This window comes from Biomphalaria glabrata, chromosome 14 (assembly GCF_947242115.1).
Source record: "Biomphalaria glabrata chromosome 14, xgBioGlab47.1, whole genome shotgun sequence".
NCBI classification, from domain to species: Eukaryota; Metazoa; Mollusca; class Gastropoda; family Planorbidae; genus Biomphalaria; species Biomphalaria glabrata.
In genome coordinates, this window is record NC_074724.1 from 14,812,023 (window position 1) to 14,835,314 (window position 23,292).

General features: G+C 35.7%; 1 protein-coding gene across 1 annotated transcript; it reads left to right on the forward strand.

The window, feature by feature from the left end:
- The first annotated feature begins 263 nt into the window (after positions 1–263).
- On the forward strand, positions 264–22,244 carry LOC106053178 (uncharacterized). The gene is made up of 12 exons (XM_056010961.1): positions 264–536; positions 3,647–3,955; positions 4,817–5,137; positions 13,461–13,781; positions 14,516–15,184; positions 16,010–16,039; positions 17,302–17,349; positions 18,501–18,623; positions 18,744–18,771; positions 20,010–20,053; positions 20,547–20,740; positions 21,698–22,244. The coding sequence occupies exons 1-12, from the start codon at positions 371–373 to the stop codon at positions 21,932–21,934; spliced, it is 2,490 nt and encodes an 829-aa protein (XP_055866936.1). The 5' UTR covers positions 264–370; the 3' UTR covers positions 21,935–22,244.
- Positions 22,245–23,292: the final 1,048 nt, after the last annotated feature.

Sequence of the window (23,292 nt, forward strand, 5' to 3'; positions counted from 1 at the left end):
TTGTCTATTATTTTAGAGAAAAAAAACCTGTCCTCAATGTTATTGCTGGAATACACTAGGTTTTTAATAAATTGCATACTTTAATTTTTTTTTAAATTTAATTTTGGGGCCAAAAAATTCACTTTACCTCGGGCAGCCCATTCCCTACGCAGGCCCTGTTGCTACTCTCATGTTTATATTTTACATTTATTTTTGTAACCAGTCCTTTGATATTTTACATTTTGATTTATTTATTGACATTCTGTTTATATTTTTATCTCCAGAACTATTTATTTTCAAGTTTTATTCGGAAGACAACGATGGACTCCGATGTCATGTGAATTTTTTTCAAAAAATCATAAAGATAATAAATGGATTTACAGGACATGTAATGATAATAAAAAATAAAACTAACAGAATGGAAGAAACTACTTCTGTTGATGGCTCTTTACCACAGACAGGCATGGAATGTGAAAACACAGGAGTTTACATATGTGTCGTTACAGACTTTAACAACAATGTCAACCAAAGAAAGTTAGTCAAAACATCGCCAGGATGTAAGTTAATCATACATTTTAATTTTGATTACTTTATGACAGCCTATTGAATTGTTATTTACCAACATGAACAATGTTAATTAAAGTTTTAACATAATGTAACTTACTTTTAATTAAATAATTTTAACACATTTTAAATTTTCATGTTTTTAAGTACGAAAAAGGAACAAATTATTATTCATTTAAATGTAAATTATATTTTAAAGTTTTGATTCGGTTTAACTGTCTGCTACGGTGCAGTTTTTGAATAAATGTTTATGTTAATCTTAGACATTATTCAGTTTTATATATTTTCATCTTTACCTTTACCTATCCCTTAGTCTGTTGGACCGTTGGGGCACCATGCAAGATTTGTTGACCGTCTTTCTCCATTCCTCTCTGTCAATAGCAGGCCCGTGTCAGGACTGAGTTCTGGTCAGCCTGGGTCTCCTGTTTACTGTAGAGGAGAAGGGGGGCAATTCAGGTTGTTGATTTCAAAAACTGTTATTGTTTTGGGTTGTTTTTGTTTGGTGAGATGTTTTGTGGAACATAAGGTAACTCATGATAAGGCAGAGTGTGTTTTTGTTCCTAGTCCAGGACAGTTGGACTTTTTGGATATATATAGTCTAAGTGTAGACTCTAACTATTTTTCTGTATTATAGTGCAAAATAATGTAATTAAACATGTTCTATGTCGGTAAAGTGGCATTCTGAATCTTATTTTGTCCTTGTATGTGTCATTATGGTATTGCCCAGGACTTGGGTACATTTAGCATGACACATACATATATTAGAGAGAAAATGAGTTTTGACAGCCCGTCTTCCCATTGCTTTCTTTGTCTGCCTCTTCTTCCTTTTTTTTTCTTCTAGTTTTGTTCCTAAAGGAAGATATTTGTAATATTTCCATATTGAGAATGTTATCATGGGGTACAATCTCTGCAGTACCCTGTCTCTAATCTCTTAGCTTGTAATGCGGTCTTTAAATGTGATACCTAGGATACTACTGAGATAGATATCATATTTTCACGCCTGGCCGCCAACATTTCTGCTAGCCAAGCATAAATTAAGTCCTAATGTAATGTATAAGAAAGAAATTTGTAATTGTTAGATTTAACATTTTCGAAAACCTTGCTATAAATATATAGGTATTTAGAAAGACTTAGAAAAAGATCTGCTATTAATTATGTAGACAATCCAGAGAAGTCTTTGAAAAGCGACTTTCTAAGGGATGTAAAACAAATGATCAATGTCGTTGTTTCAAGTAGTCATTGTTCAGTGTCATTATTCTCTAAGGAATATTTATCTGGCGTCATTGTCTTCACTGTGCTTTATTTATTCAATGATAATATTGTACGTCAGTCAAGTTATTATTCTAATAATGTGCAAGTGAGTTCTATTTTGTTTGTTCATCACTGGATGACTTGTTTAATTGAACTCAATATGTTCTACACTGTGTATCTTTCTCTCGTTCTCTCTCCCTCTTGCTATCCTCTTTCTCTCTCTCCTTCTCTCTTTCTCCTTTCTCACTCATTCTGTTGAACCACCATTTTGTTTTCTTTGTTACCCTGGGTATAGTAAATTCTCCTACAGCTCCCCACAATACATTTATTTTGTTTTTCTGTAGTCTAAATATACGGAATTCAGTTGTATTAATTGTAATCGTTTAATTTTTTTTCCTTTTAAATGTACAGAAATGGCAAAGCTACAAAGTATTATCTCTTGCTCTATCACGATTAAAAAAAAAGAAGTAGACTTTAATAGATCTTTAATACATCTTTCTTTTTTATGCTTTTGAAGTATTAGGATTTTCTTTAGTTTATTTGTACTGCGTCTAAAAGGAAGCGGAATTGATGTCAGACATATTTTTTTTTTAAGTAGACTTAGATAAAAATGTCTTTAAATAAAGAATTTGTTTGCTATTTCTTTTTATTATTTTACATAGACTGCGGTCTTTAGGTAAAACGAAAATAAAATACAAAGGTCTGATTGTAAGCTTACTTTGTTTCGCTAATTCCGGTGGTTAGGTTACGAATCTGTCAAAACCGGTTCTTACCAAGCACCTAGTATGTAAATAAAAGCTGTGTACGAAATGTACGCGAACTAGTAGAAGGGATTATGGAGTCAGTCAGTGGTAACTTAGAAACAGAAAGTAGATGCACACACGTTTGTTTAGGCCCCACAGATGCATTTCATTGTGCTCGTGTTTAGAACTAACAACGTAAATATCTTTAAAATACCTCATACCTTTGTGGAACTTTCTGGGTAGGCAATAATGGAACGTGGACACACATCTCGATAACGGCTCTAACGATTGTCCTAAAAATTGACAGTTGATGTATATTGTTGGGAAAAGAATAATTCGTTGGCCACATTGGTAAAACTTTAGTTTGACCGTGAACGATTTCGGGTATTTCCGCATGTTGATTTTATTTAGTCAAGTGTTTAATAAATTCATGTTGAGGAACGTCTTCTAACACTAAAACTAAAGGCCTTTCATTGGGAATTGAAAAGTCTAGTAGATGTATGCATTCTTTCTCGAGGAGTGGGGAAGGGGGATATCTGGCGTGTTAAAAACAATGTTTCATTTTTTAAAATCTGATATTCAAAGTCATTAAGAGCAAAATAATTGGCCTATATAAAGAAGGTATAAAGAAGTTATTTTCTTGTTTCATTTCATATAACTTAAATCGTGCCTTACATTCGGAATTTCCCAAACGCGATACTACTATAAAGAACGTGATTCTCATTTTAAAACCGATGTTGGATCTAAATCTTGTTCTCTAGTCAAATTAATTTTATTTTGCTTTTAAAATTGTAACGGTCAGTCTAGAGTTTTCGCAGTGTGGCTAACAAGCTAGTAGACTAATTCTTTATTTTTGCGATATACATCAACTGTTAAATTTTAAGAAAATTGTTATAGCCAATTTTGAGACTTGTGTCCAGGCTACTCATTCTAACCACTCTCCGGCTTCCTTCGTGAAGTTGTGATTTAAATAGAGGAATTGTAAAAAAATTAAAGCCTGAAAAAAAAGAAGCCTTTGCCTTACCCAATAAAGTATGCATTATAACAATTTATAAAATAGTCTTGAAAAGATACCCATATTCAATAATATTACTTTGGTACATCAACAGGTCCTGTCAAGTTCTGTGACGCTACATATAGGACTATCCTCAATGCAGCCGTCAATACAGCAGTTAATTTTAGTTTATGTTTATTTTATAACGACAATATCGAACTAGTAGCAGTAAATACACCTACAGAATATATACAATTAGTAAGCAAGAGTTATTATAAGAGTGAAAATTATTTGCTCCTACACTTTCTCATAGACAACGTCCATCAATCGTTTCCTGGTAACCATACAATAGAAATTATAACAGTGAATAAGAGAAGTGAGAAACGAGAAACCCTCAACAGAATGATTACATTGGTAACTCAAAGTAAGTATTTGATGTATAGAAAAGTTAGTAATTTATGAAAAAATTGGTAATAGAGAATAGGCCTAGGTTTATATTGGCTCCTTACGTCTTGGAAGGCAATGGATGCCCAGGTGAGCCACTGGTTTTGGTTTCGTCTTGAGACGGGGCAGAGTTTTGTGTGACTGATCAAGCCAGTTCTGGAGCGGCAGACTTTGCCACAGTTCGTGCATGTACATGCATTTGTCTAAGAGGGCTAGCTGACAGTGCAGGTTTTTTTATTCTCTAGACTGATTATTATTTATTGTTTAGTATTTATTTCCCTAACGAAACAAAAATGAATAGAAAAATTGTCCAATTATTTTATCAATTAGTCAAAATTAATGAATTACTTTCGTGTTATATAGAGACAGTTCTCGCTAAGGAGAGAAAGTCATGTGTAGTGAATTGGATCGTCGTCTCAATATTACAGACACATAATATACAACTATAACCTTCAATGTTTATTTTTAAAAATTGTCTAGCTCAGTGGCTAGCTTGTCCACGAAGGGGGCTTGAGCCCTCAAGATCGAATTTAAGACGAGCAACTTGCTTCTCATATGCCAGCACGGAAACCTTCTCCCAGATTTATTCTCCTGCCCCGCCCCTCCTACCTATTCCACCCATGGGTAATTGGATCATAGCACACTGAGCAGGCTAAAAACATAAAATTGTGATCAACAAAATAAATTGGTAAAAATATTTCCCAACGCACAAATTTAACTATTGTTATTTTTTCTAGATCTATTACAAATTAAGATTATGATTAAAGTTCAAATAATTGCTTAATAAAAGATTTTGTTTTTAAAAAGGTTTTTTTTCTTATATTTTACCTGTCTATTTCAGCTACTTTTGAATTGTGTAATGCAACAAGTAATAATACACAGCTGATGGCCAGCCTGGACCAAAATATAACTATGGAGATTTGCATTAAAGGTTCTTCGAAATACTTAAAAAGTGTTACCATAAATGAGCGCATCTTTAATTTGAGTGACACTTCTGTTCAAAGTGGTAAACAAGTAGTTATCAGGACAAACTCCTCAGAAACGTATTTCTTGCAAGTGACAATTTTCAACATTCAACAAGATACTCCTACCTCTTATAATGTGAAATTGAAGTCTATTTACCAAGACGTTATGTTGTTTAGATTTAGAATAAATCTGGAAGGTAAGCAAGGTTTATGTCTCTTTTTCTTTTTACTTCTTAAATTGTTTTTTCGCTGTAAAATAATTTGTTTTCAAATATTTTCCTTTTTAAGTAAAGAAAATCAGTTTATAGTCCTTGCTTTCGTATTCGTTATTAGTTAGCAATTGCATTTATTACTTTTTATAAAGCTTACATAACTCACTTGCCGACCTGTCCGTCAGTCTGGCCAAAATATTATACTGTTACGATGTTCTCTACCAGGCCTTCTGTAAACACTGCTAAGCACACAGCACATCTAACACAAGAACTTTACAACAAGAGCTTCAATAAACATTGTGGCGGTTTAATTACAAATGCATCAACAGCAAATAAATTACTATTGGCTACACTAACTTCAAATGCTTTAATACAACAGAACTGCCTAACTCCAAGTCTCTCTAGCTCGTACAGCTACATTCTCGAGGACTCACAAGGTACCGCCCAATCCTTACTGCCTTGCTGTCCTGGGCTCAACTGTCCTTTCTTTACACACTGTCTCTCGACCGTAAAGGCTTTCGGTCACACGACCATAATACTGGTCATATTTAATAATAATAATAATAATTTTATTTATAAAGCGCTGTTAACAAACAAAATGTAGGCTCAAGGCGCTGTAACAACATTACAAACAAAAACACAAGAGCTAGAATAACAGTTAATCTAAAAAAGTTTTAAACAAGTAGGTCTTAATGTTCTTCTTAAAAGTGGTATAGCATGTTGTCTGTCTGAGATCAATGGGGAGTGAGTTCCAAACCTTTGGTCCGTGAACTGAAAAAGCACGCAGACCGTAGCTTTTGAGGGAGAAACGTGGCACTACTAAAAGCGTTGAGTCCATTGAGCGCAGGGCTCTCTGGGGGACATATGGAGTAATCAGTTCGCTAAGGTACAAGGGCATCTCATTGTTATATATACACTGATGACAAAGTGTGGCGACCTTGTAATCGATTCTCGCTTTCACGGGAAGCCAATGGAGCGTGCGCAAGAGCGTAGTAGCAGAATCTTGTCTAGTTTTTTTAAGGACTATTCGAGCTGCGTTGTTCTGTATACGTTGCAGCTTGGCTATTTTGTCATCAGGTATACCTGCTAGCACGGCGTTGCAGTAGTCAAGGCGGGAGAGTATGAATGCCACAGCTAGCGTTTTTGTTGACTCCGTTGTTAAATATGGTCGGATCTGGCCTAATCTGCGCAGCTGCAGATAAAGACCTTTGCAGAGCTGATTTATTTGTGGGTCGAAAGATAGTGTTGAGTCGAAGAAAACTCCAAGATTCCGCACTACATGGACAAAAGGAACATGGCAGTTCGTGATAAAGAGAGAATCTGTGCTTTCAACTTTTGAGACATTGTTCCTAGTGCCAATCTTAATTATTTCTGTCTTGTCTTCGTTCATCTTGAGTTTATTTTCAACCATCCAATCGCTCACCCTTGCAACGGTACTACTGATTTTCTCTGCCAGATGCGACACCTCTGAGGGTACTGATGAATCGTATAACTGTGAGTCATCGGCAAAGAAATGGTATAAGATGCCGGTTGGCCGTATGACACCGCTGAGTGGATATGTGTACATAGTGAACAGTACTGGGCCTAGAACTGATCCTTGGGGTACTCCGTACTTCAAAAGTAAGCTTGTTGATTCCGTCCCGCTAACAACGACACTTTGGGTGCGTTCCGTCAGGTAGGATCCAAGCCACTTTAGGACGACTCCTGCTAAACCAAAAGTTGCAGAGAATCTGGCCATCATAATTTCATGGTCTAGCGTATCAAAGGCTTCGGACAAGTCCAGCATGGAAAGAATTGATATGTGGCCTTTGTCGGAATTGTGAAGTAAGTCGTTTAGTACCCTGACCACTGCTGTCTCTGTGCTACGGCACTTCCTATATGCAGATTGAAATTCTTCCAAGAGACAGTACTGTTGAAGATGAGAAAGAATTTGCGCTAACACGATGCGCTCCAGAAGCTTTGACAGGAAGGAAAGATTTGATACCGGGCGATAGTTTTTTAGACATTCCGGGTCAAGACTGGATTTCTTTAATAAGGGCCTGACAAGTGCATGCTTAAATTGCTGTGGTACAATGCCTGAAGTCAGTGAAGAGTTCACAATGTTGGTAATTGTAGGTACAAGCTCATCTAAACATTCAAGGAGCAAGGAGGTTGGAATGGGATCAAGGTCACATGACTTATTTGGCATCTTTAAAATAGTACTTTTGACATAATCTTCAGATACACGCCGAAACTCGCAAAAAGGAGTATTTTGAAAAATTGGAGAGTGGTCAAGCTGTGATGAGAGGGATGGCATGTCGTTTCTGAGCTACTAAATCTTGCCAATGAAGAATCTATTGAAGGAATCAGGAAGTTCAGATACTGAGATAGATGACGACAAACGTTCGTTATTTGCTCCCCCTAACATTTCAGCGGTGATCCTGAATAGCTCCTTTGAAGAATCAGAAGTTTCGATTTTTTGTCGAATATGACTAGCTTTTGCGTCTCTAATCATACGGTTAACCTTGTTTTTTTCTCGTATGTATATTTGTCGATGTATCGTCAGACCTGTCTTTTGAAATGTACGTTCGGCACGTCGGCGAATAAGTTTGGCAGTCTTTATGTCTTCCGTCATCCAGGGTGCAGATGGCCTGACTGAGACTGTACGAGTGACAAGAGGTGCATGGCTGTCCAGTAACTTTTTCAAGCAAGAATTGTAATTGCTGAGAACGTCTGTGTTGCTCTGTTGCAACAGCAAAGAGGTCACGTCCATTTTGAAGGTGGCAATATCTATGGCTTTAAGTTTACGAGAAGTCACGTTTTTCTTTGGCTTTTTTGCTTTTGATAGGCGCATTTCAAAGATTACAAGAAAATGATCTGACAAGCCGCGGTCTGAGACATTGAGTTTGGCTATAAGCTCACTTGCATTTGTAACAATCCAGTCAAGAATATGGCCTTTGACGTGTGTCGGAACATTTATCAGTTGGTCTAAGTTGCGATCCTTTAGCGCATTTTTCAGCGACATCGCGTATGTCTCATTTTCACTGTCAAAATGCAAGTTCACATCGCCTATGACAAATAGATCTTTTGTTGATATGTGACTGTCAAGGAGGTCTTGAAATTGTTTGATGAAAACTTTTGTTGTCAATGTATTTCTCTTGCTTGGTGGTGGGCGGTACAGGCAAATACAAGTCAGTGTTCTACTGTGGTGGGAAAGGCGAAACTGGCACATCTCAAAGGTGGTGTACGTTGAGCTGTCAGGTCTTATTGTTACTGACTTGGCTAGACTATCTCTGTACAGTATTGCTAGACCCCCTCCGCTGCCTGTTTTTCGAGGTAGACTCTTTAAAAGAAAGCCTGGTGGCGTTAGCTCAATGGTTCTTGGCTCATCACCAACTTCTTTAAACCATGTCTCACTAAGGAAAACGATGTCGTAGCTATCATCAGTGATGGTGTCTGCAAGCTCAAGAGCTTTGTTACTGCATGACTGGGCGTTGAGGTGCATTAATTTAAGCAGACTGGAGGATATAGTCACCAGAGGCGTAGCACGTGTTGAAGACATAGGAGGAGTAATATCACGAATTATAGGTTTTTGATGGGGACATCTGACCTCTGTTGTGTGAGGAGTAATAGGGGTGGGGTGGTTAATAAAACAGTTTAGTAGGGAACTACTGAACTCTGTCGTAGAAGAAATGACAGGGGTAGGGGTGGGGTTAACAACACAGTTAGGAGTCCTGGAAACTGTGTGACATGTATCTGTTGAGTTGAATTGCGATGGGTTATACCATAGGCGAATAAGACGCCCAGCCCTCGACCCACGAACTGTCGGCAGTTTACGCCCGATGCCAAGTCGACGAATATTTCGGAAAACCTCGCTATCTGGTCGTGATTTGAGTAACACACATGTGCGTCCTATGCGACGTAATAGATTAGCGTCCATGACTCCAGTACGGTGATTTGACACACTAGGACTGATGACACACAGGTTTGCGCTCCGACTGCTATGTAGTGGCCACGGTACACGGTTTTACCAAGCACATCAATCCCTCGGGCTATGAGTATCACTCTGTTACTGTTTATATAGATGCTTGTTAAACTAAAGGATAGTAAATGAATACAAAAACTAATTAAATTTAATTAACGTGACTTAAATCTATCGAACTAAATACACCAATCTATAGACGAAATCTACACAAATCTAATGGTATAAGAAAGATCACTTAGCTCTAGAAAATAGCAACACAATAGCAACACAAAAATCCTCCAAAACGAGAGACGAAAAAACACGACTGCTGCCTGCTGGCGCAACAATTAGGGTTATTTGCGTCTACTTGCAGTAATGTCCCTTGTTCAACAGCCGTTGACCAGTGTGATTCGTCTTAGTCTCGTGTGTCAGTAGGTCACACACACATTAACCCTATCAGTCCGCCAGCGAAATGATAATAATACATTATTTCTCTGACACCCAACATCGGATCAAGTTGAAATTTTGCACAAAAATTTCTTTTACCTGACAACACAAGAATCAATTAAAAAAAAACAATTAGTTAATTACCTATTGGTAATATTTTTTGATATATTAAACAAGGGAAAGAAATTGTACTTGATTGATATTATGGAGTGTGTGTGTGTATATGTATTCATATGGTGACGGTGGGAAAAGGTTAGCGATTGGTTTTGAATGATGCAACATAGCTGGCATTGTCGTCACTTGATCTTAGATAGGGGAGACGACTCCAGAACGTGAGACTGAAAGGTTGTGTTATTATTGTGAGTTAGATTTTGTTTGAAGATATTATTACTTAAGTCTACTACATTTATTTCATTTGATCACAAGTTGATTTAGTCTCTATAATAAATAAAGTTCTATTTAGTTTGTTTAGAAAAGGAAGTATTCAATGTATTTGAAGTTTTATTAGTTAAGATTAGGGGTGCACCGGATAGTACTTTTTGATATCCGGCCGGGGCCGGATATGACCGGATAGTGAAATTTGATATTCGGCCGGGGCCGGAGCCGGAGCCGGATACCTAAGTGTCTTGCTAATATCTTGTGTTGCTGAACATTTTACAAAACTGTTAAATAACACACCTATATTGGTTGGTTTTATTTTTTTTTCCTTTTATATAGGCCTAGCCTACGTTATTGTTTTAAACTCTGTTACTGATTGATTTATTCAAGCTTAACAGTATTTCTAAAAATCTGTATAGCATGAGTGTGTCTGTGTGTATGTACGATGCCATCAACTGTAAAGGATGTGTGTCAATGTAAATAATGTTGGTATATATTTAACTAGTTACAAATGTAAATCTCATAAGTAAAGTGCAATCTGCCTTGTATAGTGTTCAGATGTGTGTGTTCATGAATATCAGACCAACAACCTGGTCAGATATACCTAGTGAGCCTACACATGTAGTCCTAGTGTAGTGTGTATAGTTGATGGTGTTAACCATCAAGCATTGTTTTTACCTTGAGCATACGCACGCAATAGAGTTGGGTGTCAGTCAAAAAAGATAACACATTGGATGGTCAGTCAAGCATATAGATAAATTATACTCGTCCACTAGTTAGAGGTCAAGGGTTGTTTTTTTTTTTTTTTACACTCCAGCATATTGTTTCTTTATTTGCTTGATCTAACTGCGGTACTATTATTCAATTTATTTTATGCGATTTTAAAATCTACTGTAAGGTTTTCCGTTATTTATTAAGTCAAAAGAATTAAACAATGAAATTAGCTTTCTTTCTAAAGATTTTAATACAAGGCAAAAAAATACACACACGCAAACATGTACATCTTTGTTTTATTTTATTGTGCAAAGAACGTACGTAAGAAACATTAAATGCAAAGAACGTATGTTAGAAACATCTTCCTTAATTATTACTTATTAATTATTTTATTCGTGGTTTCAGTAACTGTTACAAAAGGGAACGATAGTAAGCCTATGGATGTCAGGTGTGTAAAAGTCGTCCTAGCCTGATACACACTGGCTAAGTACGCATCTTAAGTGAAAAAAAAGTAATAACAAGGAGTTCATTGACTGTCACAAAGTATTAAGAATATTGTTATCAAATCAAGACACTTAACTGCTGGAGTAATATTGAAGTCAACATGTTAGAAAAATTATTTAACCGTAATATTTATTGACAGTGTAATATCCTTTGTTAGCACGTTGTGTTTTTTCATTCTGGCTTTAAAATGGTCAATGTCTATCAATAAATTGGGTGTCGAGGACCAAAGAAATAAAATAAAGAGTAGGGGGGTGTTTAGCTCTCCATTTAAAGATTGCCCTGGTCGTGTCTTCTACAAAATAATTAGTTACTGGCTTACTGGGCTATATAATCTCGCGGTTTGTGTTCTGTGTAGCTAAAGGTCACTCGTTTAGGTGCGTGTGATCTTTAGTCCAGCTTACTAATTGAGATGTATGTTCAAGTAACTCGGCACACTTGAAAAGGTGTGGCCTCTAGCCCAACCACGTGATTAAGATTTTTCTCCAAATAAACAAACTCTTTGTCCGGATACCCGTGTAGATGTTTGGCTTGAAGTCAAGTCCACCCCCCTCCCAATTAAGATTAACTACTAAATAAACAAACATAGTTCCCTCGTGTGACCTCTTGAGAGTGCTTACGTCCATCGTATCTGACTTGTGGTCACCTGTCAATCAATGAACTCAATGTGATGGACTAAACAAATAAAAGGGGGAGGGAGTTATTCATCTGGAAATATACCTGGTTACCTTAGAGGTGTGGCTATGGTAGTCCAGCCCTCGTAATAAAGATTAACTACTAAATAAACAAACTCAGTTCCCTCGAAAGGTATGACCACTAGAGAGTGTCAATACGCTGACATTAAACCTACGTCCATCGTATTTAACTTGTGGTCACCTGCCTATAAAAAAACTCAATGTGATGGACTAAACAAATAAAAGGAGTGGGAGTTGTTCATCTCTACCTCTGGAGATATACCCGCACAGCTAGACAGACGTCTGGTCAGCATGACGTAGTCTAGGAATATAGCATTTTAACATGTTAACTAACCTACTCAAAGGTCAAGACAAATTGAAAAAAGTGTCAGCCATTGCTAATCTGTATGTAAAGCGCATTTATGATGTAAAGTTTCATTTCTATCTATATTAATTTATTAACACGCCTTGTCTTTATAATAAACGATGTTTGGTGCATATTCATAATGGCTCTATTTTTAAGCACATTATTTTGTTTTAATATAAACATTAATACATTGTACAACAGACAGTAATAGAACGAGGTCCACTTTATGCATATTAAATAGGTGTATTTTTACTATCCGGTTTACTATCCGGTAGTGATATCCGACCGGAGCCGAATAGCACTGGATAGTAAAAAATGCCGGATATTCGGCAGAAGCCGGAGCCGGAGCGACTATCCGGTGCACCCCTAGTTAAGATACATTACGCCCACAACCGGTTTAGTTGTCTACCATCGTTTTGGCACTACAAGTCAACGACCGGTTACAACAACTGAAGTGCTGGCATAAGCTGAATTAGTCTCCTGTATAGATTGTCGTCAGAGGTTTAGTGAACATACACTTGAAATAGAAACATTACATAACTATACAATCTTCCATTTTCATAGACTCTTCTCTAGTAGAGTGGTTACTACGTTAGCGTGAGAAGCCAGAGAAGGCTTTAACCCACTGTCACGTTTTGTTCTATGATGAGACAATTTTAACAATATATCAACACAAAACGTCAACGTCATAGATTATAATTTATTTAATCTTCATGAACACTATCAACACGATTTAGTTTGTATTTCTCCAGTTTGGTTCTCCTCTCCTTTCAACACGCATTCGCACCATTTCACATTGACACTAACATGCGCACTTAACACCCACACGTTTGAATTCAGGTCGTTCCCTTTAAAAAAAAAATAATTAAAAAGCGATCACCCAGATACCCCGTTCCTTCTTCCCCTAACCCTTTCTAACTGGTCCAGTCACGTGATAGGATCATAGCGTAGTGAGAAAGTGATAGAATCATAGCGTGGTGAGAAAGTGATAGGACCATAGCGTAGTGAGAAAGTGATAGGACCATAGCGTAGTGAGGAAGTGATAGGATCATAGCGTAGTGAGTAAGCTAAAAGCAGTATTTCTAATCACAAAGATTTATTGTTGTTTTGTAGATCTATTATAAATTAAATTACAAGACTCATTCGGCCTAATTGATACACATAATATAAGCTTTCTTTTTTTTGTTTGTTTTAAATTTGCTGTTATCGTACACAAATACGTTTAATCATATACAACCCTATACACACATACACACACATTCAATTTATTCAATTGTTTGAAAGATTCTTTAAACCTGTGTGAAAAAGAGAAGAACTTTACCTCAATTAAAACACAAATGTATGGAACTGTTACAATCCACATCTGCTATATAACAAACTCTGGTCCACTAGAATATTGTGGAATCGACAATGAACTTTATAGAATCAATGACCCAGAAGACAAAGAGGATATATATGTCAGTGTTGAACAGTTTCATATTGGTTCAAAGTACTTTATGCAAATTTATTTTAGAAATGTAACACAGACAAAAGTCCACAGTGTTTTGCTGAAAACAAGTAAAAGTCGAAGTTTGCGTTCTGCAGTTAATGTCTCAATATCAGCAGGTAAATATGCAATTGTACAAATATCTTAATATATTAATTATTCTAATATCAGATATATTATTTAATTTTTGGAAGATTTAGGATTGTTCGTACCTTAAACATCACCTATCCTTTTATTCTGTTTGAAAGTTGGGGCAGCACGCAAGATTGTTCGACTGTTTTTCTCCTTTCCTTTTTTTGCCTTGGATAGAATCTGTTTTAATGTCAGGCTATTCCTTTATGTTGTCATCCCATTTTCTCCGTGTACCTCTTCTTTTTTGACCTGGTACTGTTACATGAAGGAAGGTTTTTACATGAATAAAATAAATAAAATAAACATATACAAACACACACACAAACATAGTAAAAATTTGATATAGAAACTAAAGTCATCAAAATCAACAAACAAAAATATTTAAAAGAGAAGCTTTTAACTCAAAGGTAGACACTTCTGAATTATTTACGACATAAGTGCACATAATGCAATATAAGTTTTAAATGGTTCGTATTAAAATAGTTTTTTTTTTAATTATAATTTAAACAATTCTCAAAGTGCTGTATAAAATATACTTTTTTAAGCTTTCTTTTCTAGCATTTAATAATTATATGACTAATGAACGTTCGTGATCTAAAATTAGAATACAAAACGAGAATGTATTTTTTTTTAGCTCAGGTGCTCATTAAATTGTTTACAGTTTTATAAACAAATATGGTCCCTTGCAAGGTATGATTTACATTTTCATTTTTGTTTTCAGCTGAAGACTATGAATTCAAAAGCTGTGTAGGACATGAAATTAAAACCTATTACTATGCACAGCTTACTATGAATATGTCTATATGTGTATTGGTTAGTGCCTCCGGGAAGCATCAAGCACGCATTCAGCAACTGCCTTACATTCACCATGGATTAGCTAACACTTCTATGCAAGAAATAAGCAATGTGAATATAAGTCAAAATGGTACTCGAGTAATTTTCAATGTTATCAATGTGACTGAATATAATTTCGGAAGATATGATTTAAAATTTACAATTTGTGATAACACAACCATTGAGTATACGTTTTATTTAATACATGATGTATTAAGTTTACCAAGTTCTCTATGCAACGGAGGCAATACAAACATTAGAATAGAAGCTTCAAGAGATTCTTTGTTGACAATTTGCTTCAGGACATTTGGACATTTAGATCGGGCTATAACAATAAACAATATTCGTGTACCAATTGTTTCAAATTTTAGAGGCCATCAAAATTCTCTCCGCTCTATATCAAATTTAACATTGGATTCAAAGAATATCTTAGTTTACAGTAGCTGGAACCAGCAATTGGTGACACGATATATTCAGATAGAATTGGTGCCAACTAAAAGTCAAGAAATGAAGATTGAATTTGATTCCATTAACAGAATCCTGATATATAACATTTGTAAGTAGAAACAGTTTACATTTGTTAACACCTGTATTACTAAAAATACATTTTCCATTCTATTTTTCCCTCGCTAATCACGAATGTAAAAAAGTTTTAATCTCTCGTTAAAACTTTTAGTTACGTGATAAAAAAAACTATTACATTTCTTTTCTTATTGCTTTATCTCTTAAAAGTAAAATTTAACAACTTTACATAAAGATACTATGATAAATATATAAATATAACTTCATTATGAAAAAAAAGATTACAGTAAATTGTTGTAACCAGGATTTCGCTACACACAATGCTCTTAAAGTTAACTTGATCATGGTAGTGTACTTACTACAGAATGAATAAATGCACAGACGAATTGTTCTTCTAATACATAATCTTAATTTTCACTTATTATGCTTATCCGCACACAAACTGGGCCCCGCAAATCCGATTCGCATAAGGCCCCGCAATTGTTAGGGCAGTCCTTCTTGTAACCATGTACAAATAAGTTAAGTCTGAAGTAATTCCAGAATTCTAAAACTATCTTATAATAAAACATGTATGGAAAGTGTGGTCGAGAGGCTAAGTACGCTAAAACTTGGTTTGGTTTGGCTAACTATGAAAGGGGCTCGAGGTTTGATATCAGACTCGAGCAGAGTTGTGTTTACTGAGCACCTAAAGACAGAACGTAAAACCTTCTCCCAGATACCCATCCTCCCCACTGGTTCACAATTGTGATTGGACCATAGCAAAAAAAAAAGGAAAAGTAGCGATATATATATATATATATATATTATCTGAAAAAAAACTTTTGGACAATTAAAATGTAAACGTCATATTATGTTTCAGCTTTGAATGGAACACAGCCTGAAGGAAATGGTGAGTTTTCTTCTTTGTGTGTGTGTGTGCTTTATTATTATCATTTTAGTGCTGTGACAATTCTTTTTCTATTATGGATGGCTGCCTAGTCTTCGGAAGAGAGCTCTAGGCTGTCTCGTTGGACCTTTATTTGAACATCGCACTCTGCTTCTATAATTTGTGTAGTGCACCGTTCATTTATCTAGAACGTGAAACGATGAAATTCTTTTTGCATTGTCACGATAAAGTGAGCATATCTACTAAGTATGCTAGTCTACTAAGTCTTTTCAAAGTCATGCAATCAACTCAAATTTACTATTTTATAATCATTTTAGAACCCTATATTAAGCTATAAAACATGGGATATGATAAGGAGGCTCAGAGAATCTTACTGCTTTCCAGTTCTTCAGAAATTTTTTAAATCAACTCGTAAATTCAAAAGACTTTTCTTAGTTAAAGATTTTTACACTTTCATTCAGAACTTTCTGTAGATCAGCGGGCGTTTTTACATGGTTCCAAAATCTCTGTAAATGCAGCAATGTGAGTTATTACATCTGTAGCAACATTTTGCATTCTTGCAACGATTTCATTCTTTTATTACGACCATACATTTTTTGCTTCATTTGTGCTTATTTCAGCACATCTATTCCTATCAACTTAAGTTTTCTAGCGTAAGTTTTTTATTCATTACATTAAAGACATATTCTCCTGTTGTGTGTCCTGTATAGGCTGGCAAAGAAATCTCGTCAAGAATTATGTATTTTTATTCATGTCTAAAAAACGCCACAATTTTGCAAAATGTGGAATATGAGTGAACTGGTGGACTTCTAATGTATAATAACAGCATAGAGAAATAGAAGATGACATCTATTTCGCCTTATTCCATGTGTCAATGATGGACTTTAATATTGAAGAGAGATGTATTGATTTTGTATTTAATTTATTAACTGAACGTAATAATTGGATAATTTAAAAAAATATAGAGTTCAACCCTAACCCTTTCAAGTCTTCCCCTACCTCTAAGTGTACGCTTACTCAAACTTAGAGAAACGCTGGTCTTGGATGTTATGATCTTCGAATCGGAATGAGTATCCAAAACAGGTACACGCATTTCAAAAACAAATTATTTGTCTTTATTTCTCTCTTTCTCTCTCTCTCTCTCTCTTTCTCTCTCTATCTCTATCTCTTTTTAAGACTATCCTGTAAAAAAATTCTTTTATTTCTTTTATTTTCAATTTTTGTTTTTTATTCATTTTTTTTTTCTTTTTTTTTTGTATTATCAGAAGCTTCAGAGAATAACAGAACCAACGAATTGTCTACATATTCACATGGTAAAACTTAGTATACACGCATATATGAAACCTTAAACAGTGTAATCATTACCTTTGAATTTTGAATTTCATTTACAGCAAAGTTTCAAAATATTTTAAGATATAAATAAATAATCGTCAGCTTACTGTAATAAAAACGTTTGTATTTTAATTTAAAGATTAAGGAGCAGTGCAGTATTTTATGAGGCAGACCTAGCTGTAAAAAAAAGTTCCCCGTTCTGATCAGGTCAGAGGTACCAATCAGAGCTGGGTGGATTCTCAGGCGCCCTAAAGATCCAGAAATTAAAAATCCCATCCTTCATCAGGATTCGAACTCGGGACCCTCCGGTTCAGAAGCCAAGCGCTTTAACACTCAGCCAACCCACTTCCAGTTCTAGCTTTGCCACACCTAGTCCAATCAAAACAGTTCTATGCCTGTTGTCTTTTTTGGGGACTTTGTCTCCCCCCATCTCCTTAGTGCCGACAGAAAAGCCGCTATTTTGTAAATCAAAAATAATAATAAATAAATAAATAATATATATATATTTATATTTCTTTGTAGTTGAGGCCATTGTATTGTGTTTTTTTAAAGTCTTTACACTTTAAAAATAAAAACCTCAGAAAGAGAAAGTTGGAGAGCTCTCACTAATGTCGTGAAACACAGATTCGAGACCCAAAGAAACTCGCTTGCCAAACTGGTGCAATGCGGTTTGCGTAAAAAAAAAGGAAAGTTCCCCTTTCAGACCTTGTGGTCTATAAGGCAGATGATGTAAAGGTCATCTGTTTCTGTGGCCTACGGTTAACAAGGGTGTCATGTGGCCAGCACAACGACCAACCGCCTTTACTTTTCCCCAACTAATGTCAGGTACCCATTTGAGCTGTGTGGACTCAGAGGCGCCCGAAGACCCGAAATTAAAAATCCCAAATTTTTACCAGGATTCGAACCCCGGTCCCCAGTTCGGAAGCCAAGCGCTTTACCGCTCAGCCACCCTGCCTCCTCGCTGTTTGCGAGGTCACGTGAAAATGTGCACTTATCCGTAATCGTCAAAATCAGCGGAATCAAAGGCATCGATGCCAACAATTAATATCATTAAAAAATACATTTTTAAAAATGTATTGTATCATTTGTATGCTTTTAAAATCATTATTCTTCAATATCTTGTCATTCTTAGGCAATAACCAAACAGCGTTCCATACTGACATTCACAGTGCTTCAGTTCTATATGCAGTACCGGTTGTCGCTGTCGTAGTGTGTACATTGGTTATATTCATTGTTTTTATTGTTAGAAAGAAAGGTACGCATAACTTACTATTAGAAATTATAAGTTTCTTTTTCTCAGAACTATCTTTCCTTTTAATCGGAGCATAGTGTTTAGCGATGAAATGATATATTTTATACATGTTCTGCTTTACAGCTAAAGTCAAGCATAAAGGAGTTGAAGCGTAAGTCATTATTCCTTTCTTTATGAGAGATATTTTCAAAAAAATAATTAAATCCCATAGTTAATTAATTAATAATTTGTCACATACCGTGGCAGCATCATGCAAGCGAAATGGATGTCTATTATGTCATAACATGCCTAAATGGAAAGGTAGTGGCTTATTTTGACAAGCCAAACTATTGGACTTGTCAGGGGTTCAAATTATATGATTGGATTTTGTTCTTGTCTTGGCTTGCTAGGGGGCTCTTCAATACTCATTTACAATTACTTAATACTTGCTTAGTTACTCAAATAAGAACAGTTACCACTAGATGCACTCAACTCGAACTATAGATATCCAATGAAATACCTATAATAGTTTAATATCCAATAAGCTCATAATGAAATCAACTCTCAAATAGATATTAATTCACAATCACTAGTCCATCAACTTTCAATAAATATTAATATATAAATACATAAACACCAGTTCAGGAAGCAACTATCCAACCTTCCTAGACCGGGAGCAAGACCTCACTAACTTAACACACTCTCTCGCACATTCAACGAAGACTAAATCACTCAGTTCACAACACATGCAATACTATTCACATACACAAGGGGATATATCAATCATACCAAAATATCAAAGTAACATTCATTCTCGCCATACCTCCCCCTGACAGGACTATTTGTCGAAAATCCACCTATTTAACACAATCATCATTTCAAAAGTGACGTATGCATGCAAGACATGGAAATCATCTGCCAAAATTGAGATAAGGCTTTTTGTGGCTTATCATAATTGACAAAGACAGATTTTAGGAGTCAGATACAAAGATTGGATCTCAAAAAAGAAATCCTATCCCGAACTGGAATTCGATCACTTAATGCAGTTGTAACAGAGCGTCGCATGAGATTTGCGGGAAATGTCTTCTACATACCTAGAATTGACTTGGAGGCCAATAAGAGGAAAGGCAAACAGGGACGTCCTCGTACAACTTGGTGCCACACTTTCGTGGAGACTCAAAGCAGTGAACACCGGCTGAGAAGAAGCTTCAAACATTGGCATTAACAAATCATATGAAGACAGTAAGCCGCCCCATGCGCTGAAACGGCGAGGCAGAAACTGAGTTTAAGTAAAAATAATTGATTAATATTTTTATTTTAATAAAATGACCCAATATCATTTACACTTAATGTTCTAAAAGAGAATCATTATGATCACTATGACGTTTACATGTATATTTTCTTCATTAGTCTACAGCTAGATCTATATAAAGACGTCCAGACAACTGATAACGGTGAGTAGTCATTTAAACATTTAAGTGTTGTAGTTTTTTGTTTTCTGTGTTTTTGTATTATATATATATTATATAGCAATACTCAGTCTTGTGTGGTCCAATCTGTTTGTGGACATGTGAGGAGTAGGGGGTATCTGATGGAGTTTTTGAGGTGCCAGAACTAAAATCCACTTTGGAAGTTAGTCAAGTCAAACATCCTCTTGATTCTCTTTATTAAGTCGAGTGTGGGGCTTTGAGCGAATGAACACTATTTCTGAGATGAACTGCCAAGCAGTTTCCAGTTCACGCAGTTCTCCATCTAATGTTTCTTCTAAAAATGTACTCGGAAGCAATTTTTTGTTGTGGATTTGTTGATAACGTGTGCAACCTTCAAGAACGTTTTCCAACATTGTCTTTTGGCATAACTACGTAGAATATTTAACTTTTTTTTCGAAAGTTCCTGAAATTTATATTTAACAAAAAATATTTTAATATTACCTGACGTCATTTGCAGATTACGTCAATGTAGATAACCTAAATGACGTCATATACATGAATCTCAAGACTTCAAGACCTAGATCTTTGCGTCTTGTGCCCAACGCTCCAGACTTGACGAAGGACTTGGGTGAAAGAGTTTATATGAACACTGGTGACTTGGAACATGAGATTACATTTAATAGGCTAGAAGACGGCAATCAGAATGATCAGGTTGATAATATAATTTTTTGTGTATAAAATGTTTGGAAAGTATTAAGTAAGCTTAGGACTATGACTATTATGATTAGTATTTCTTTTCTATCTTGTTACAATAACTTGTTTAGGGCGGCCTAGTAAAATTATTATTGTCAACGATTGGATTGAAAATACCTAGTATATATTGGGATGCCAACTCTAGCCCCCCAAATGTATCTCATCCATTCAGATAAAGAGAACGAGACAGTGAGGGAGAGGGAGAAAGAGAGGAAGAGAGAGGGAGCGAGGAAAAGAGAGAGGGGGGAGAGAGGGGGAGAAGGAAAGAGAGAGGGAAAGAGAGGGAGAGAGAGAGATGGGGAAAGAGAGAGAAGAGGAAGAGAGAGGCTGGGAAGAGAGAATTAAATTAGAAAAAGATAATATTTTGATTTTCGATGTTTGGGTTTAAGGGGGGCCCTGAGTCCACCCGACTATAATAGGTTTCTGACTTTAGTTGCGGAAAGTAATGACGGTTGTATGTTGTGCTGGTGACGAGACACCCTGCTCGTTAACTGTGGGCCAGAGAAACTGATGATCTTAACATCATCTGCCCCATAGATCGCAATGTCAGAAAGGGAAACTTTCCTTTTACTTAAATATTTTGAGACATTTGATAGGAAGGTGTATCTGGGAGTTTTCCGTGCTGCCTTTAGGGGCGTGACAAACACAACTTAGCTTCAGCCAAATCTTGAATTGAAAATGACTAGTGTTTATCGGAATGCCAACTGTAGTCTCCTAAATGTATTCTATTTATTCTGAGAAAGTGAAAGAAAGAACGAAAGAGAGAGAGAGAGAGCAAAGGGGAGAGAAGAGAACTGAGAAAAGAGAATGACTGAGTGAAGCAAACATACAAAATGGTAAAATTGTAACCAACAAATTCAACATTATTTGAACGTACATGTAAAATAAAAAGCATACTTCCATTTCCACTTCCAGCCAAGCGGCAGGTACATCTCAGATGAAGGTCTACTCTACGTCACAGTATCTCACGCTAACAGTCTGAGAAGCGCCAACTCCTCGGCGTCATCACGCCAAACTGATAATGTCATCTACGCTTCTCTCGACCTGGAAAAATCCGGCAAAATTCCATTACTTCAGTTCAAACGTAGCAGACACAAACAGAAGAAAAAGATTAGTGACAAAAAATCTATGCCAAAGGAAGATTTACTTTAATATCTTTAAGTTCTAGTCATATGAACTCATTTAATTTATCATGACACCCGAAAAACAATTGAAATATTTGTTAATGTGAATCTGTTTTGAAAATTCAAACTTTCATAAATTTTAATGGTGCTTTTCAAAACAGTGTGATTTTTGTTATTATATTTCTTTGGAAAACTATTGTCTTGTGCACACACCAACTAGCCTGCAAAACATTTTATAAACAGCGATGCATGGCTTTTAAAAAGAAAATATAAATGTGTTCCAAAAATGTTTTTACCTTACTATATATAAAATAAATACTTCATACTAAAAAAAAAAATTCTATTTGATTTCGAACTAAAAGATAAACCTTAATGAGATAGAACTGGTATAGACTAAAGCAATATCTTTTACAATTAGCCTTTAGCGTAATTAAACACAAGTTAGTGTAGAAAAAAAAAAGAAAATTTGAAAAGTCTTTAAGAAGATACTGACCATTGAAAACATGGGCCTCAGCTCTTGAAAAAAGCGTGACACACGGAAAATGGTTAGCTTCTCTACCACCAAAGCGATGACCACCTTAACCTGCAATATATGTGAAAAAGAGTGCCTCTCCAAAATAGGGCTCGACAGCCATATGACAAAGTGTTTGACATGAACCATAGCCTTTCTTCGACTGGAAGAGGCCAATACTAAGTTTGGTTTAATTTATTTGATTGAAAAGGGAAATTTTATCGTCAAAAAAAATGTTGGGAAGTTTTAATCTCAAACTCACCTGGAGGGGGTTTTAAAACTAAAAAAACCCTTGGTGACGCTCTTAGAATCTGGTGACAGTAGTTTGCTTTCGTTTTATATTGAAGTAGGGTATTCTTTGTCAAAAAACTCTTAGGGAATTAAACTCAAAACCCCATTTTGCTATGCTCATGGAATTCGATGACTGTCTATTGCTTTATTTTTTTTTTGTTTTATTTAAGAGTGGGTTTTGACATAAAATCCACCTGGAGGGGGATTATAAACTCAAATACCCCTTGACTGTGACGTTACAAGTGATGGTTAAACATTAATATATATATATATAAAATCACAAAATTTCCAACACCCCTCCCCTTGCGTGTCTGAGTGGATTTCATTTTGCAGTGTGGAGAACCCCAACCCCCCTGGCTACGCCCATGATCTATACAAGACATACATATCTTTTAAAATCGATCTAGGATTTTCGAAACATTATCTCAATGGAAACTAACAGGAAATGGCTTTATTTCATATATTTACTAGACAGACATTACCCGCTGCCCGCGGGTCTTAACTTGAACTTGTGAATTGCTGATATAGTCACTGATATAGTGCATTGGAAACAATTAAAGAAAATAATAATGTTATAAGTAAAG

Bases quoted from the DNA above. Each gene is read 5' to 3' on its own strand.
- LOC106053178 (XM_056010961.1), top strand. From the start codon at position 371: ATGATAATAAAAAATAAAACTAACAGAATGGAAGAAACTACTTCTGTT. The intron at 16,040-17,301 runs GTGAGTTTTCTT...TTGTATTATCAG, and splicing joins AACACAGCCTGAAGGAAATG to AAGCTTCAGAGAATAACAGA. The intron at 20,741-21,697 runs GTTGATAATATA...TTCCACTTCCAG, and splicing joins ACGGCAATCAGAATGATCAG to CCAAGCGGCAGGTACATCTC.